The 16595-nt window shown below is 30.8% G+C and overlaps 3 protein-coding genes across 6 annotated transcripts; 2 read left to right on the top strand and 1 right to left on the bottom strand.

The window, feature by feature from the left end:
- Window positions 1-145: 145 nt before the first annotated feature.
- On the top strand, window positions 146-3614 carry LOC128395619 (protein regulator of cytokinesis 1-like). Of its 4 annotated transcripts, none has more exons than XM_053356079.1 (5): window positions 146-620; window positions 702-2025; window positions 2106-2525; window positions 2613-2669; window positions 2798-3614. In XM_053356079.1, the coding sequence occupies exons 1-5, from the start codon at window positions 403-405 to the stop codon at window positions 3056-3058; spliced, it is 2280 nt and encodes a 759-aa protein (XP_053212054.1). In that variant the 5' UTR covers window positions 146-402; the 3' UTR covers window positions 3059-3614. The 4 variants fall into 4 exon arrangements, with proteins under 4 accessions (XP_053212054.1, XP_053212053.1, XP_053212056.1 ...); XM_053356078.1 differs by having other exon boundaries at window positions 2777-3614; XM_053356081.1 differs by having other exon boundaries at window positions 2106-2529; window positions 2798-2938.
- An 84-nt stretch (window positions 3615-3698) lies between these two features.
- On the bottom strand, window positions 3699-5418 carry LOC128395633 (myotubularin-related protein DDB_G0290005-like). Its single transcript, XM_053356097.1, has 2 exons — window positions 4332-5418; window positions 3699-4061 (listed from the first exon to the last, which is right to left on the bottom strand). Exons 1-2 carry the CDS (start codon window positions 5118-5120, stop codon window positions 3840-3842), a joined length of 1011 nt encoding a protein of 336 aa, XP_053212072.1. The 5' UTR covers window positions 5121-5418; the 3' UTR covers window positions 3699-3839.
- A 1665-nt stretch (window positions 5419-7083) lies between these two features.
- On the top strand, window positions 7084-16388 carry LOC128395623 (probable serine/threonine-protein kinase cdc7). The gene is made up of 3 exons (XM_053356084.1): window positions 7084-7969; window positions 8063-8906; window positions 15840-16388. Exons 1-3 carry the CDS (start codon window positions 7657-7659, stop codon window positions 16264-16266), a joined length of 1584 nt encoding a protein of 527 aa, XP_053212059.1. The 5' UTR covers window positions 7084-7656; the 3' UTR covers window positions 16267-16388.
- Window positions 16389-16595: the final 207 nt, after the last annotated feature.

Below are 16595 nucleotides of genomic sequence, written 5' to 3'. Positions count from 1 at the left end.
AAGGAACCAGAAGATGGCAGCACATTTGAGAAAAAGAATTAAAATCCGTTGAGATTTCGACCAATCAGAAGGAAGAATTTTTTGTTTCAAAAATTTTCGCTCTTTTTTTTGTTGTCACTTCTGTTTTATTGAATTTGAATTCAACCTTTTTCCTTAAAAATTAACCCGATTGTTTTTATCTTAATCAATGTGATTACTAATTAATTTGCTATTTTTATTAATTAATCTTTTTAATTGTAACAACAATCATCTCTGTGTTAACTTTATCTGGAACCATTTTTGTTGTGTCTTCATTAATTTTTCTGTTTTCTTATAAAGATTTTATTCCATTTTTTTCTCTTTGTGATTTTTGTGTTTGAACTTTGGGATTATTGTTACAAGAAAGGTGGAAGAAGATAAAAAATGCCTTCAACCAGTAGAAATGACAAAAGAAAAACTTTAAATAATTTTGCTCGTATTAATATGGGAAATGGATTCCATGATGAAATTATTGAAGAAAATTGTGACTTTAAAGAACATGAAAGTGAAACTGAGGATAGAGAAAAATTAATTGAATTTATCCGATGTAACCGTCGTGAGGAAAATAGTACCATTGATGATGATTCCAATCTTGGACAATTGTAAGTCTCTATCTTTCTCTCTCTCTCTTATCTTTAATTGCTCTTAATCTAAGCATTTTGTTCATGTTTTGTTTCTATCAGGGTGATGGAAAAAAGCCAAGAAGTTGTTGATAAATTTATGGAAACAATGTCATCCGTTGCTGAAAAATGGGCTTACCTTGGTTTAAGTAGAGTCTGTTTAGAGAAACGTCTTGATTCAATTTTAAATATGGTGGTTGATTTATATACTGATGCCGAGAAATGGGAAGATGAATTGGTTAGATATCTAATGCAAGAGAAGGATATTATGGAGAAAAACTTGAGAAATTTATCCAAAGATCTTAATCTACCTGATTATGAGCCACCTCAAGGTGGTAGATTTATGGATATGCTTAATGATATAATGGTTAGACATGAAGAACTTCAATTTATCAAGAAAGAGCGTGTTACCAAGTGGAGTGAATTTCTTAATCAGAAATTATCACTTTGTAAAACATTGGGTCTTTCAGAAGAGATGCCAAGATTATCTAATTCATTTATACCTTCAGAAAATGATATTCAAGGATTACAATCAAGTGTCATGGAATTGAAGAAAACTTATAACAAGAGGCAAAAGGTTTATATTGTTAACAAAAAATCTATCCTACAATTAGCTACTGAACTTGAAATGGATCGTGATTGTCGAGATATTGTCAAGTTTACTGGTCATGAAGAAACTTCTGTCATCTTATCTGAAAGTTTCATCAAGGAACAAGAATCTTATATGTGTCACCTACAAGAGGAATATGATGCCAATGAGAAGCGTAAGATTATGTTGGAAGAGCGATTAAATCAACTATGGGATAAATTGGAGATTGATGTTTATACCAGAAGACAAGAATTGAATGGTATCGTTGGATGGAAACCAAGTGAACTTGAAAAATTGAAACAATTGGTTGATAAATATGAAGAGATTAAGAAGCAAAATATGGGAAAATTTATTGATAAACTTCGATGTGAAATTCGTGAATATTGGAAAAAAATCTATGCCTCACCTGAAGAGGAAGAAGAATTTGATATTTATATGTGCGAAGAAGATTGTACCGAAGCTCTTCTAACCGCTCACGAGGATGAACTTGCTCGACTTAAGGGTCGTTACCATGAAAATCGTGAATTATTTGAATCACTGGACACATGGTTAGAGTGTTGGGTTAAATATTTGGATTTGGAGAAAAAGATGAACGATCCAAATAGATTTAACAATCGTGGTGGTGTTTTACTCAAACAGGAAAAGGAAAAGAAACGAACTCAAAAAGAACTAACCAAATGTGAAAAGGACATTCGATTGTTATCCGAAAAATGGTCAATAGACAATTTTGGTGCCCCTTTTCTGGTTGGTGGTCAACCTGTTTTAGAATTTATTGAATGTCAAAAGAATCATCATCAAGTAAGTGATAGTTTGCTAATTAATTATTACTTTTTTTGATCCAATTTACTTATATTTATTTTGTCTTTGTGTTTTTTTAGGTCATCAAGGAAAATGAAAAAAAGGAAAGGCTAAAGACCAAAAACGATTACGATACTAAAAGTCGGAAACTTCAACTTACCAATTCAAAGCCAACACCCAATTTACTTCATCGAACTCCAACTAAACAGTCTGTTAATAATACTCCTGCTTCGGGTGTTAAATCATCTTGCGATATGCAACGTCGATTGCAAACATCAACTAAACCATTGTCACCAGTTAATCGTGAATTAAGATCAACTCGACCTCGAACTCAAGTTCAACGTTTAGGTGTTGAAAATAGATGTAACTCAAGTGACAGAAGACGAGCAACTCCGGGCGGTGGAAGTATAAAGACAACTCCAAGTATTCCCACCATTGTTTACGGTGGTGTAGCTAAAAGTGTTGGTCTTGATCAATTGATTGACGAAGATCGATTCAGAGTAAGTAAGAAAAAATCAACCAAGTGTTAAATTTTTCCCAAGCGGATTGATTAATCTTTTAATATCTTGATTATCGTTCATTTTTAGGCTCTCCTTCAAGATCGTAAACATGAAACACTCGAAAGCACCGGTTTGTCCAAAAAGGTTAATATACTTTTCTTTATTTATATAACAACAAACGTCTTTACCCTTAATTGTCTCGTTAAAATTAATGTTTAACTTTTTTTTCTGTCCATTATACTTTAATTTAGACTTTTGTATATTTCCAACAGAGTCGAGATAATTCACCAGTAAATCAAACTCTCCGAGACAATCATTCGAAAATTGTTCCAAGTTCAGGATATGGAACATTGAATAGAAGGAAAAGTCGCTCATATACTGTTCTCTCTCTTAAAAATGTCGGCGATTTCGATGAGCCCTTGTATCGACCAACATCACCAAAGTTAACTAGATGGGGATCAGCCCAATCTGTAAAAAGCAACAAAAGTTTAAGGAACGGTGTCTTCTCACCAAGGCCACCTTTCCGTCCTTAATCAACAACCGATCAACTTAAAAACCAAATGACAAATCAAATTGAACTTAACCTGATCAAGGATCACTTTTGCTTTCATTTTGAATTTTCTATTTCCACTTTAAAACAAACAAACACTACCGGTCAAGTCAAAGTTTCCAAAAGGCCTAAAGCAAATCACCAATTAGACCTGTTTCACGATCTCTGCTGAGAGATGCATCATTCATCCTTAACAATTTATTTACTCAATTTTTTTCTTCAACTTTGATCTTGACGAACAAACAAAACCCACTGTTGGCTCATTGAACAAAACTCAGGCCAAAACATTTCCGCCTCCAAATCCGATCCTCTTCGATATTGCATATTACTTCCGTTTCCATATATATTTTTAACAGAAAGTTTTTGATTCTTAATAATCCTTTATACTCACTAATTCTCTCTCTCTCTCTCTCTATCTTTATATTATTATAACTTCTTATTATTTGTATCATTTTCTCATCTTGTAAATTTGTCTCCATACAAAGACGTTGAGCAAACTCAATTACATTAAAAAGAGTTTATTCTATTGGTCAAATTAACTTAATTACCGATGAAACTTGTTTATTTGAAATGGTGATTATGATTCATTTTTAAGGAGAAGATATTAAATTGTTGTCATGATGAAAGCGATTTAATGACAATTTTATTGATGAATTTAACAAAAGGTGAAGAAGAAAATAAAGAGGAATTAGTTGATTGTTTTGTTGTTGTTTCTTTGTTGCAATTAATTGTTGATTGTTTTCCAAAAAAAAAGAAAAGGCTCTTCAATTGTCGTAATCATCATCTTCTACTTGTTGATTAAGAGCTATAGTAAATGAATTAATTTGATTGTGTAGAGGTGGATTATTAGGCTGTGCTCTTGAAGCATTTGAGCTTGAATCATCACAGGAACTTCCCTCATCGTCTTCGTCTGTTGTATCATAATCGTCGTCCTCATCCCGTCGAGATCGATTTGATTTGTTTACATTTCTAGTTCTCTCATTAATCTAAGAAGAAAATGAATTAGAAATCAATTAGAAAAATGATTATTTCGCAAAATAAAGGAAATCGATGATTTTTAGATTCGCTTGAGAAAATTGATCTGATTTCTTGTGGCGGTCATTTAAAGTGAAAACAATGGTCACAATTATTGAGATTGAGAAAGAGATTTTTGGATTTTTGATTATCTTCTTCTTCTTCTTCTTCTTTCTGGTTGAATTTAAGACAGAAAATCTAAATATCATCAGTCGAATTAGATAAGGAAAAATTTGAATTACATCGTTTTCTTCATCATAATCACCATCCTCTTCATCCTCCTGGGATCTTGAAGAGGTAACGTTTACTTTTCTTGGTCTACCACGACCTCTACTTGTTGTAACACGTGAAAAACAAGAATTGGTACTTCTAGTGGATCGATTGGTTGTTGATACTTGTCGAGTTAAATTGGAACCTGAAAATGAGATGGACCCGGTGGCAGCAACACCGGTACCGGTGGTAGTGGGTAAAGTGGTCGTTATGGTGGTGTTGATGATGGAGTTGGTGTTGGTGTTGGTGGCAGCAGTAGTAGCAGCAGCTGATGTTATTGATGATGATGATGATGGTATAATTATCGATGGTGATGATGTAATTAATGAGCTTGATGAGATTGGGTGGTGAGAATGAGAATGGAGAGAATGATGATGATGATGATGGTGACCTGAGGTTGATCCTTGAATAGAATGAGCATAATTGTTATTACCGGTTGAACTGTTACCATCACTATGTTCACCATCTTCACCAACACTTTGAATGTCCGGTATGGTTGATACAAATTCTCTTAGAAATGAAAATTGACTATTTGATGTTATACAAGCTTTCAGGTGAGATGGAGTTAATGTCCGAGCATTTCGAGATTTAGTTATTTTACTTGATTCGGTTAACAGGGATTCGACAAACAGTTCAAGAGCTCTCGATATAATCAATGGTACAACAGCAGCGACCTTACCAACCTCTTCATCTGCTTGCATTATCTTTTTAATTCTTGCTGGAGGGAATCGACAGTTATACTTTTTCTTCTTATTAGACATTCCAATTAATTAATTAAATAGATATAAATGTTGATAATTTCTCTATGGAAAAATATAAAGATGATTATTGTTAATTGTTACTCTTTTTGTTTGTTTGTTTTTTTTTCTTTCGTTGAAGCCAACACAATAACGGTTCACAAATAAATGGACACCAAGCGACACAAAAGATGCCGTAACAGTCAGTAGATTGAGCAGAAAAAACTCAATTAAAAGATGAACAAATAATTAACCCCACAATTTAAATCCACTGTTAATTTAAAAACTTGCTAATCAAACTAAACATAAACAAATTAGAAAAAAAAATTTTCTCAAAAAAAAACATATGACTGATTAGTTGTTCCAATGGTCGCTAGATGGCAGCACAGAAAAGAAATTCAAATTTTTTCGTTGAAAAATTTTCGCTTAGAAAGTAAGCCAATAGGTGTCGCTAGTAGAGTTGGAAAATTTTCTCAACAATTAACTTTAATTGTGAAGGAAAAGTAAATTGTCAACGTGAAACAATTTACTTTTTTTCCCTATATCATCTGAATTGAAGCAATTAATTAAATGTGTAATTAAGATGTAATTAAGATCATTTCCTTGTAAGTAAATGAAACTAATTGTTTACACAGAAAATTCAATAAAAAAAAACGAGACTTTGATTAATTAACAGCAATTAAAAGTAATCATCTCCTAGAAACTGGAGGAAAAATTTAGACAATCAAATTAATACTGGAAAAAAAATGAAGTGATAATTAGTTGTGATCATAATTAGATTACCTGATTTGTAGTAATTATAAGTAGATGTTAATATTAATTGTGATTACATCATAAAGATAAAATTATTGTTATTACAATCAATTGATTTGGTTTAAATTTCATATTAATTGGTTGTATCCCGACCAATTAATTCAACTCAATTGGGCAAATAATTTAATTTATAACGAGAAATTGTCAATGTGTCAAAACTAATCAACTAATTACATTTAAATTGTGACTGTGGTTGACAAGTTAACAGTTTTTTCATGTTTTAATCAAATTGTTAATATAATTCAATTGTCACTATCAGAGTATCATTGGTGATTTAAATTGGTTCAAAATGATTTACTCCAATTTATCTGGCAAAAAAAAAGTTAATTGTTAACAAGTGCAATCAATTAAAATGCTAATTAAAGTGATTCCTTGTTAAATGTGTTACAAATTAGGATTTACAATTTAATTGATCAATTAAGTTTTAATTTAGTTTTCAAAAACAAAACAGATCATTGATTTTTGATTAATTGTTGATTAATAATCAAATTACAATCACGATTTAAAAGGTAAAACGTAATTCTCATGTAATATTTAGTTAATTGTACATGGAAACAAAGAAAACTTTTAATCCAATTATCAAGTTTTGGGTAACAATTAAGGTAAATAATGTTTTCTCAAACAATTAAAACAATTAAATGTTCATGATATTGTTAATAATAATTATCATTATTATTAATGATCTGACCTGAAATTAACAACAACAATTAACTTTTGATAAAACACACCTAAGGAAATGATTAACTGAAAGTATTATCATGAAGTTAATTTAATTGTCAGAAAAACAAAACAATTTGATTGGAAAACAACAATCAAATCAAATTGTGATAAATTAACAATCAAAGTCAATCAAAAGAGTTGATCAGTTTTAAAGATACAACCAAGTTAATCTCATTAACCAAACAATTGACAATTAAATGAACCAATTGATTATCATATTAGACTGACCAACTCATTCTGATTAACAATTAATCTTTAACAATTAACTAATTCATTTTCAACAATCAATCTGAAGATTCAATTTAACTGTAATTTTAGCAATAAAAAAAACAACAGAAAACAAAACAAAACCAATTGAGCACAAAAAGTTACATCGATTTGCCATTAAATTGAAATTAACTGACAATTGATTAATTGTTATGTTTATTTAATCATCTCCATCAGTAGTGAGAGGAAGATAAATGTTAATTTCATCATCAATTCCTACGAGTGAGTGAGTTTATCCTTTTCCTGTAGGAAAAAGGAGGTAACCTAACAATCTGATTGGCTGAAAACTTTTGGGGTGGAATTAGTTTCCAACCTATAATAACGGACCAGGAGGGTTTGTCCAGCCTGGAAACTTTGCTTCTTCACTTTCTAACACATCATCATCACTTCATCTTCCTCATCCTCATCCTCATCATCATCACATTAGCGTATTAACCATCAGTTTCAACCACAGTCAACAAAAGGCAACATTAACTCAACATCATTTTCTCGTGTTAATAATCAACTACGTGTTTAGAATTCGATTTTTTTTTGTTCGTGCGAATTTTTTTTTGTCTTATTCCCTCTTTCGAATGGATTTTTACCCCTCTAACTAAACAATCGTGATTCGTTGAAAGGTCATTTCACTTTGGACGTTTTACTCTTTCAATTCGATTGACGAACTTTTTTTCTCGTTTTCGTTTGAGTTTGAGTTCGAGTTCGAGTGTTAAACTTTTTTCTTCAACTGTTTCGGTTTTACTTTTTGTCTTATTCGTTTGGAATGGAAAGTAAAATGTCGTCGATTCGACCTTATCCAGTTCCATCATTCGATCAATATCAACAACCTTCATGGGAGGAACTTTTCTTAAAGCTGAAAGCTCATCTATCCAAACGGTCAGTTGAACAGTTTCATGAAGTACCAATAAATTATGACTCTCCGACTGACCTATCAAAAGAATCATATAATTTATCATCAGTCGGTTTGATTCCCGGTAAAACGGGACTGATTGATTTCAACGGATTTCCATACATTATGCCAGTTCCAACGGATCCTCGACCTTTTTATTCATTATTTCATTTAGGACAGAAATTGGGTAAGAACTTTTCCATCAAGTTCCAAAGGTTCAAGTTCGAATAATATTTCGAATTTTCTTTTCATTTTCTCAACCGTTTCCGTTTCTTTCTAGTTCTTAGTAATCCTGGTTACAATTTAGTTCCAACCACAATTAACCCTGAAACCATTGACACCGGTGGTGAAGAGTCAAATAGTCAAGGAAGCTCATTGATCAAAGAAGATGAAGTTAACAGTGATTCTAGTCCAAAATTACAATCAAGTCCTAATCAATTGACCATCAATCCAAATTCATTGAATCTCACCAATCAACAAATTGTATTCGCTAATCGTCATCATCACCATCCTCATCATCCTTCTCATCTTAATACTCTTGTTAATCATCCACTTCATCATCATCATCATATTACCAATGCTGGACTTTTATCTCCATCATCGTCATTAATAACCAAAGAGAATATTAAATCCCCACCGATTAACATTAATTCAGTTTCACCGAATCTTTGTCTTGGATCAACTGGTGATTTACCGAAACAGTCCAACGATGAAAGTTTAACTAATTTACGTTCTGGTGAAAGTTTAAAGCGAAGCTTTAAATCAGATGATGAAGATGATGATGAGGAAGATGACGATGACCCTAAGGGAAGTGGTGGACAGTCGAGTAGACGTCGACGGACCGCTTTCAATTCTGAGCAACTTCTTGAATTGGAACGGGAATTTCATGCGAAAAAATATCTTTCGCTAACTGAAAGAGCTCATCTTGCTCATAATCTTCAATTATCAGAATCTCAAGTGAAAATTTGGTTCCAAAATCGTCGAGCCAAATGGAAACGAGTTAAAGGTCAACGTTTGGGTACCGTTAACGCATCTCAATCAACTGGACATAAAATTCATGTTCCAATTCCGGTTCATGTCAATCGAATGCAAATTCGAGCTCAACATCAGCAATACGAGAAAAGGTAAATAAGCAAATTAACTAATCAACTAATCGTTAATCTTTCATCCACTCTTTGGATATAAGATTATCATCTACAAATAATAGTGATTCAAATCAAAAAGCTAAGATCAAATTAATAACAACATGAGAGAGACGATGATGTAACTGATATTATATATAAATGTTGTTTCTTATTGAAATTGAAGGTTAATTTTGTGTGAAAGCCTCGCTAATTATATACAGATGATCGTTAATTGTTTGTGATATTTTGAAGATTATGATCATTATTACATCTCCCACCGCCATTGCCTCCTCTTCCTCCTCCTTCTCATCTTGATAATCTTTCAATTCTCTCTCTCTCTCTCTCTCTCTCTCTCTCAAATATATTTGAGCTTTGTTGCCGCAAGTTAATGAGAGAGGGAGATATAAACTGACCAGGGGCCAAGTTTTTCCAACTCTGGTTAAAACAATTTCCACCATAATAATGATAATAATGAGAGAGGATATGAGAGAGGTGTTATGTATACACGTTTAACCGAGTACCTGATGCCCGCACCCAAGCCCCTTAAATTTTCTCACTCATCATCATCAATTCTTGTTTCTCTTATAACGTGATTTAAAACCTTTGATTTACTGAAAGGTAAGAAAAAAAAGAGAAACAAAATAAACCTTGAGGGCGCCTATTTACCCACACGGACAATCCCCTTTACCTTAAGAAACTGTAAGAAAATAACAAACACCAAAGATTAACTAACAAGTAAGAAACCAACGTCCATCAACTTATCGTATTAATACCTTTCCGCTCCTTTTTACCAATTTCTTAGCACTAATTACGTGCCAACAGAGTGAGAAAAGATTCAAGTTATAATTCATGTAAGAGAGAGAGAGAGAAACAAATGACCCCCGAGAGAAAAAAAAGAAAAGAGCAAAATCTTATTCACCTTTAGCCTATTCTCTTTTTCATCTCTCTCTCTCTCTCTCTCTCTCTCTCTTCTCTTCTCTTCTCTTCTCTTTCATCGTCGTCATCATTTACCTATCGCCTTGAATCTTGTTGCGTTCTCATTGCTGTTACCTTATCGTGCTAAACTCACGCCGTGCTAAGGTGTTAAAGCAGGTGAGAAACCACAAGAGAGGCGTGAATATCATTGGTAAAAATTTTGTTCTTTTTTTTGAAAAAAATTCTTTTTTCTTTTTAGTTTATTGATGATTATTATTACCTTATTAATACGATGATATCTTCTTATTGTCATCACCTATTCATTGTATTCATTACTGTTGACTGATGAAAAGGACAATCAACAACAGAGCGATGATGATGATGATTACCATTGAAGAGTAAAAACTTTTTTGAATCGAGAAAAAGTTTTTTTTTTCATCTCTTATCTAAATATGATGATGATGATGATGGACAATCTACTTGACCATTTGTCTAAATTAGCATGTTTCATATTTGAAATTTGAAGTCCAATTGATTGTTGGATTTGTCAGTTACGGTTAATCAACAGGATTAACTATGCTGACAAATCGTAATTGTGTTTAAATTGTTATCAAATTTATCCAACAAACAGTATTTCATTCACTGATCATAACAATTTATCAAAGTAAACACAAACAATCAAGCAAATTGTTTAATCACAATAATTTACCGTGATAATTGTTTGAATAAAATATAATAAAATTATCAGACAATTAATTAATTGCTGAGAAAAATAAAATACTCACTTTATATACTTATCAAGGTAAACAATTTTTTTGACAATTTGATTGTTTATCTTGATTGTTACAAGTTATTAAATTGATTGTGTGATCAAAAATTGTTATGTTAATCATTAAATTATCAAAATAATTAAAATAACCAATGTTTAATTGGTGTGGTATTTAATTGTTGTTGTTGTTGTTGGTGAATTATAATTAACTGGTTAACAAAGTGATGATTAACTTGGGAGCATCATCAACAATTTGATTTAATTGTTTCAACAATCAAAGTATATCAATTGCCGATCCTTAATTTGATTGAAAATCAAATGAAAGTTTAATAAATTGTTGTATAAGATTTACAATCAAACAATTAACTTTGATTTTCTTCATACACAAACATTGAAAGTGTAACAATTTAAACTCATTTAATTTAATTGCTTAGATGAACAATTTTTCAATCATTAACCTAAAGTTTCATTCTGGATTTAAATTTTATTTAAAGTAGTTAATCAAACAATCAAATTAAATCATCATGATTAAGGTGACAAGGTAACTTTTTAATGACAAGTTTTCATACAATAACAATTAAACAAATTAATTAAACTGACATTGAAAGTTAATTAATATTCATTTGTTAATTGTTCTCGGTCAACTTGGATTGACAATTAGTATCCAAGTAAACAAAAACTGAACAATTAACTAAATTGTTTCGTTAATTGTTTTTGCTAAGTTATTAGATGAACAGAATGTTAATTATCACATGAAAACCTTTTAATCAAATTAATGAATTAGCTTTGATTAATTAATTATTATCCTTTCATTACAAGATGATAGTGACAACAATTAACCTTAATATGAATGAGATAATGATGACAATTAATCAATCACAATAACTAAATCAACAACAAATAATCAATTTCTCAGTACAAAGATTTGATTGTTGATTATCTGATTGAACATTTATCATTAATTGTTAATTGTTTCAAGATTTAGGATAATTTGAACCTTTTTGATTGTCTCAAGTTAATTAAGATCATTAAATAGCCGTTAATTAGTGTTTAAGGTAAACGGGTCATTCCCTAAATTGTTAATCAAAGCTAATTAACAGCTAACAGGTTTCTGATTAACAAACACAGTAGATTAACAATGTTTAGGTTGATTAGTTGATTTCAGTGAATTAATTTTGATTGTATTAATGAGAGAGAAACAAAAAAAAGTTAATTAAAAACAACAACAACAACAATTTAAGGAGCAGGGATTAGATTAATAATTAGATGAGGAATCACTTTCATCCTCTAAACACAATTAACTTTAAGTAAATCCTATTATCTTAATTCATTAACTGTGTTTATCATTAGCAAGATAATTAATTTTTGGCTCTTTCTAGTTAATCATGATTGTTAATTATAATTATCATTTGAATCTTGTCCTAATTCAATAGATATGATTATTGGTTATAACCAAATTACTTGTTAATCAGATTAGATTTAAATTTTTCATGGTCTTAATTGTGACAAGTATATCAAATCAATCTGACACTTTGATCAAATGATAATCAATAATTGTAATAATCATAATTAACATAATTGTTATAATAAAATATTAAATCATTACTATAACTGATTGTTGCTATTATAATTATCCAATCAATCAATTTATATATAATTTCAATAATTAAATTAACATTGATTTGAGGATAAATTAAGTGTTCCAAATGATTAACAATAGATTTTGATTACTAATTGAAATTGATTATCATTATGATTTAAGAGATAATTGTCACTTAGCTGAATTAATTAGATGAAAGTAATTGAAGCAGAAAGGAAATAAAAATCAACACAATCTAATCTAATTGTGATTGGAGTTAATCATTGATGTGAACTTTGATTAAGAGAACAAAAAAAAAGTTCTGAATTACTGAGAATCGTTTTGGTGAGTTTATCGATTGTTCAACAATTTGATTAACTCTTAAATTAACATAATGATGATCTGATTTAATGAGAGTTTACACCACCAACACCCTATATGTGAATTCCTATTGACATAAATATACATTAAACCGATGGAGGAGGTTGAAGAGGAGGAGGTGGTGAGAGAGGAGGTGGAGGTGGGATGAAAAAAGTCCCACCAGTTTGAAGTAAAAGACTCAAAGAAGGCGGAATAAGTTATCGATACTTTTTTTTGTTATCTCTCCATGTAAGTGACTGTAAATGTCACAGTGTGTTCAGAATCCTCCCACCTTCATCCCTTGTATCATCATCCTCATCATCATTTCCACCTCCTTCTTTCTGTTTCCTTCATTGATTTCCTCTCTCTCTCTCTCTCTCTCTCTCTCTCTCTCTCTCTCTCTCTCTCTCTCTCTCTCTCTACGCCCTATCACCACCCTCGACAATTTCAATTCTGTCTCTTTACATTCCTATCCAATTTCACCCTGAAAGTGAATCAATTTCAATTATGAAGAAGAAAAAACAAAATGATTCCAACACTGAATCTGAATGATGATAAAAATATGATGATAAATCCGTAGAAAGAGGAGGGCAAGATGATAATGACGACGATGAGAAGTGGAAAATAATGAAAAATGTCAACACAATTTCCAAACCATTGGATTTGTCCATAGATTTTCCCAAAGATGAACAAAAAAAAAAGTTTCTCGATTGTATCAAATTGGATTAAATTTTATCTCCTTGTGTTTATTATCTTGTTTACATGAATGATAATATTCACAGAGAGTGGTAATCATTTGATTCCTTTTGCTTATTGTTACTTCATGTTATCCTTTTAATCAATACCTTGTCACAACAAACCCACAACAATTTACAAACTATCAACAATTAAGGTATTACAATAACAACAAGAAAACATTGATTCATTCACCACAGGAATTAGACAAATTTTTCAATTCTATTGATAAACTAATGGGCAACAAAATGAACAACAATCAAGCCACAGACAAGAAAAGATTACAAATCATATTTTACCTTTTACATGAGGGTCACTCCTCCCTATTAACATTCACAACTTGACCACCTCACCTTTTGTCACGTGACAATTTTCTTAGGATTGGCTCTCTGTCTATCATCATCATCATCATCATCATCATCATCATTATCATCTTATCTACATTGTATCTTAGCTTGTGAAAGAAAAAAAAAGAGAAGCAACTAGAAAAATGTAGCATAAGATGGGAGGTGATGAAGAAGATGATGATAATAATGATGCTGATCATCATCATCATGATGAGGATGAAAAGAGAAACTACTCAGCAGGGGGGAGGAAGGAAGATAAAAGAAGAAGATGATAATGAAAGAGAGACATTGACGTAAAAATGTACAAATAACGTTCATCTCCCATTGAGGTGGATCCACGGAAATGGTTTTCTATCCCTTTTCCTTATCTCCATCATCATCATTTTCTCCTCCTCTTTTTTTTTATCTTCCTCATCATCATCATCACCATTATTATCATTACCATGTCATCTTTGATTATCATTATCCCATTGGTATTGTTACAATGAACAATTTTTTGCTCATCTCTTTTATATTTGTTGGGTAAATCTTTTCAAGATGAATTCTAATCTGGGAAAATGTCAGATCAGCTCACCAAGTTAATCCATATCCTAGTCTGTTAATAACAATTATCAGCTTATTGTTAAAAATTACCATAGGTATTAGGATAATAATAATAACATTGGAAACCTTTTCTTTACTCTGTCAGATTATCACAATTGAAATACACAAAGTAATCAATTGATGGGTAACTGTTGACTTTACAATAATAATAATAATAATACATAATAACAGTGTTAATGATACATAATGATGATTATCATACAAGATAATTGTTGGTTAAAAAAGTCTTAATCCTTATCCTATTCTTATGTTAACCCCTCTCTCTCTCTCCCTTTGAAATGTTGTCAATTTTTGTTTTAATCACAAATTTCAAAGGAAACTTGATAATCCCAAACAATCAACTGGTCAGTATTTCCTACAGTGTCCAGTTTCTCATTCAATAATAACTGTTAACACCTTTTTGACTTTCCAATGCTAATCCTCATCTCCTCTCTTTTATTGTCATTTAAACCGATTAACCAGCAATTGATTATGATTATGATTAGGATAATGATGATCATGTTGATCCTCAAGTTACGCCTTCACCTTGACATGACTTGTTATTTGAATCTCTGTGGTTTAGTTTGTGGTGATTTACAAGTTTCGAACTTTTTTTTCTCTTCCTAATCCATTTCATACTTTTCCATTCACATTTTCCCATCAATGGCACTTTTTTGACATTAAATTACAATAGTTTCTTTCATATTTAACACAATTACAAATCCATTGTTGTAAGTGTGTATGTGTGTGTGTGTGTGTCTATGTAGTTAAATACACATTGATAACCATAAAAGTCTAATTGTTTGAAAGAGTTTCAATTTCTGTGATTTAATAATTGCCCTTAAGGTAAAATCTAAGTTTTCATTTTGATTTGATTGTTTAACTATTAATAGTTTGATGATAATTGAATCTACAAACCTATGGATCATTAAATTGGTATCAATTTTATCACCTTACAATCAACAGTGATTAATAAATTATTTAGTATTACAAAGAAAAACTTATGATATGATTAAAATTGGTTTCGCCTCGAGATTAAATTATAATCATCATCATCATGATCATGATGATGATAATGATGATAATCAGCTTTTGTTTCATATGATAATCACTTTTGGGTGTGACTCTTGAGATCCATTTATTATGAGGTTAAGAGAGAGAAAAACAATTACGATGTTAATTGTTGTTTGGTAGATGATGAATTAAATTAGAGTTAAATTATTATCATGAGAGAGATTGATGATCATTTCAATTTGCATATAATCAAACCTAATTAAGAGCTTTTAATTAATCAATTAGCTTTTTAACAAGATGATAATGATAGTGATGATGAAAAGTAAATCAGATTGGACATTTTTTTTTCTTCTATTGATATTGAATCAAAATGATTAAAATGATTAGTGATTATGGTCAACATACAATCAAATAAAGTGTAAAGAGTTGACCAGTGACAATAAATGGGTTGGATGAATGACCAAATACTGACCAACCTCCATGTGAATATGAAAAAGTTTATTAAGATGATTGAATCTATTGTGATGAAATATAATATAATCAATTGATTATCATTACCAATCAATTGTGTTTCTAATGTGTAACTTACTGATTACTGGTCATCTAATATGTTGTATTTTTCTTATGTCCAGTGCATCTCGATTTCATGGATTAAACTGTTCAATCAATGGTCTTCCAGTTAACGGACCAACTGGACTTAATGGATCGGTCTTAAGTCCAAGTGGAGCTAATCCAACATTGGGAGTCAATGGGTCCAGTTTATTTATTCAAGCGACAACTAATAACCACAACAACAACAATACTAATCAAAATGTGAATCAAGTTAATCACAACAACAACAATAATAATAATAAAATCAATGTTATCAATCCTGTTAATACAAATAATAATAATCAAAGTAACACTATTAATCCTGTGAATACAAATGCTAACATTGAAAACATTGTTAATCCAAATTCACTGACCAAATGGACTAATACTATCTCACCAATATCATCTTCATCTTCATCCTCCGCATCATCTGTATCATCATTATCACCTTTATCCTCATCATCATGATCATCAATGATTGTAATCAAGCGTTAATTATGTAATTAACAGAAAAACAAAAGTAAATAAAGAAATCATTTTGACTTTTTCTTTTCCCTCTTGAAATTAAACAATATCAGAATCACAATTTAATCAATATTATCGGATTAATTTGGATAATATTTTGTGTCATTTTTTGAGGTAAAAGTTTCTCATCAACTAATCATGATTGTTAAATTATCATTTGTCTAAATCACTCCAAGGATAATCATCAACTCTCACCAGGAGGTTAGTTAACTTAATTGTAATCAAATTGATTTACCATGAAACATATTAACTAGGTGAGGTTATATATCTAT

This window comes from Panonychus citri, unplaced genomic scaffold (genome assembly GCF_014898815.1).
Source record: "Panonychus citri isolate SS breed McGregor unplaced genomic scaffold, ASM1489881v1 Contig00141, whole genome shotgun sequence".
In the NCBI taxonomy this organism is placed as follows: Eukaryota; Metazoa; Arthropoda; class Arachnida; order Trombidiformes; family Tetranychidae; genus Panonychus; species Panonychus citri.
The sequence above is the reverse complement of the archived record's forward strand: the minus strand, read 5'-3'. Positions and strand labels throughout refer to the sequence as shown.

Coding starts and splice junctions, on each gene's coding strand:
- LOC128395619 (XM_053356078.1), top strand. CDS start 403: ATGCCTTCAACCAGTAGAAATGACAAAAGAAAAACTTTAAATAATTTT. Junction 2,526..2,612: donor TTGACGAAGATCGATTCAGA/GTAAGTAAGAAA, acceptor GTTCATTTTTAG/GCTCTCCTTCAAGATCGTAA. Junction 2,670..2,776: donor GCACCGGTTTGTCCAAAAAG/GTTAATATACTT, acceptor ACTTTAATTTAG/ACTTTTGTATATTTCCAACA.
- LOC128395633 (XM_053356097.1), bottom strand. CDS start 5,120: ATGTCTAATAAGAAGAAAAAGTATAACTGTCGATTCCCTCCAGCAAGA. Junction 4,062..4,331: donor ATTATGATGAAGAAAACGAT/GTAATTCAAATT, acceptor TTTTCTTCTTAG/ATTAATGAGAGAACTAGAAA.
- LOC128395623 (XM_053356084.1), top strand. CDS start 7,657: ATGGAAAGTAAAATGTCGTCGATTCGACCTTATCCAGTTCCATCATTC. Junction 7,970..8,062: donor TCATTTAGGACAGAAATTGG/GTAAGAACTTTT, acceptor GTTTCTTTCTAG/TTCTTAGTAATCCTGGTTAC. Junction 8,907..15,839: donor CATCAGCAATACGAGAAAAG/GTAAATAAGCAA, acceptor TCTTATGTCCAG/TGCATCTCGATTTCATGGAT.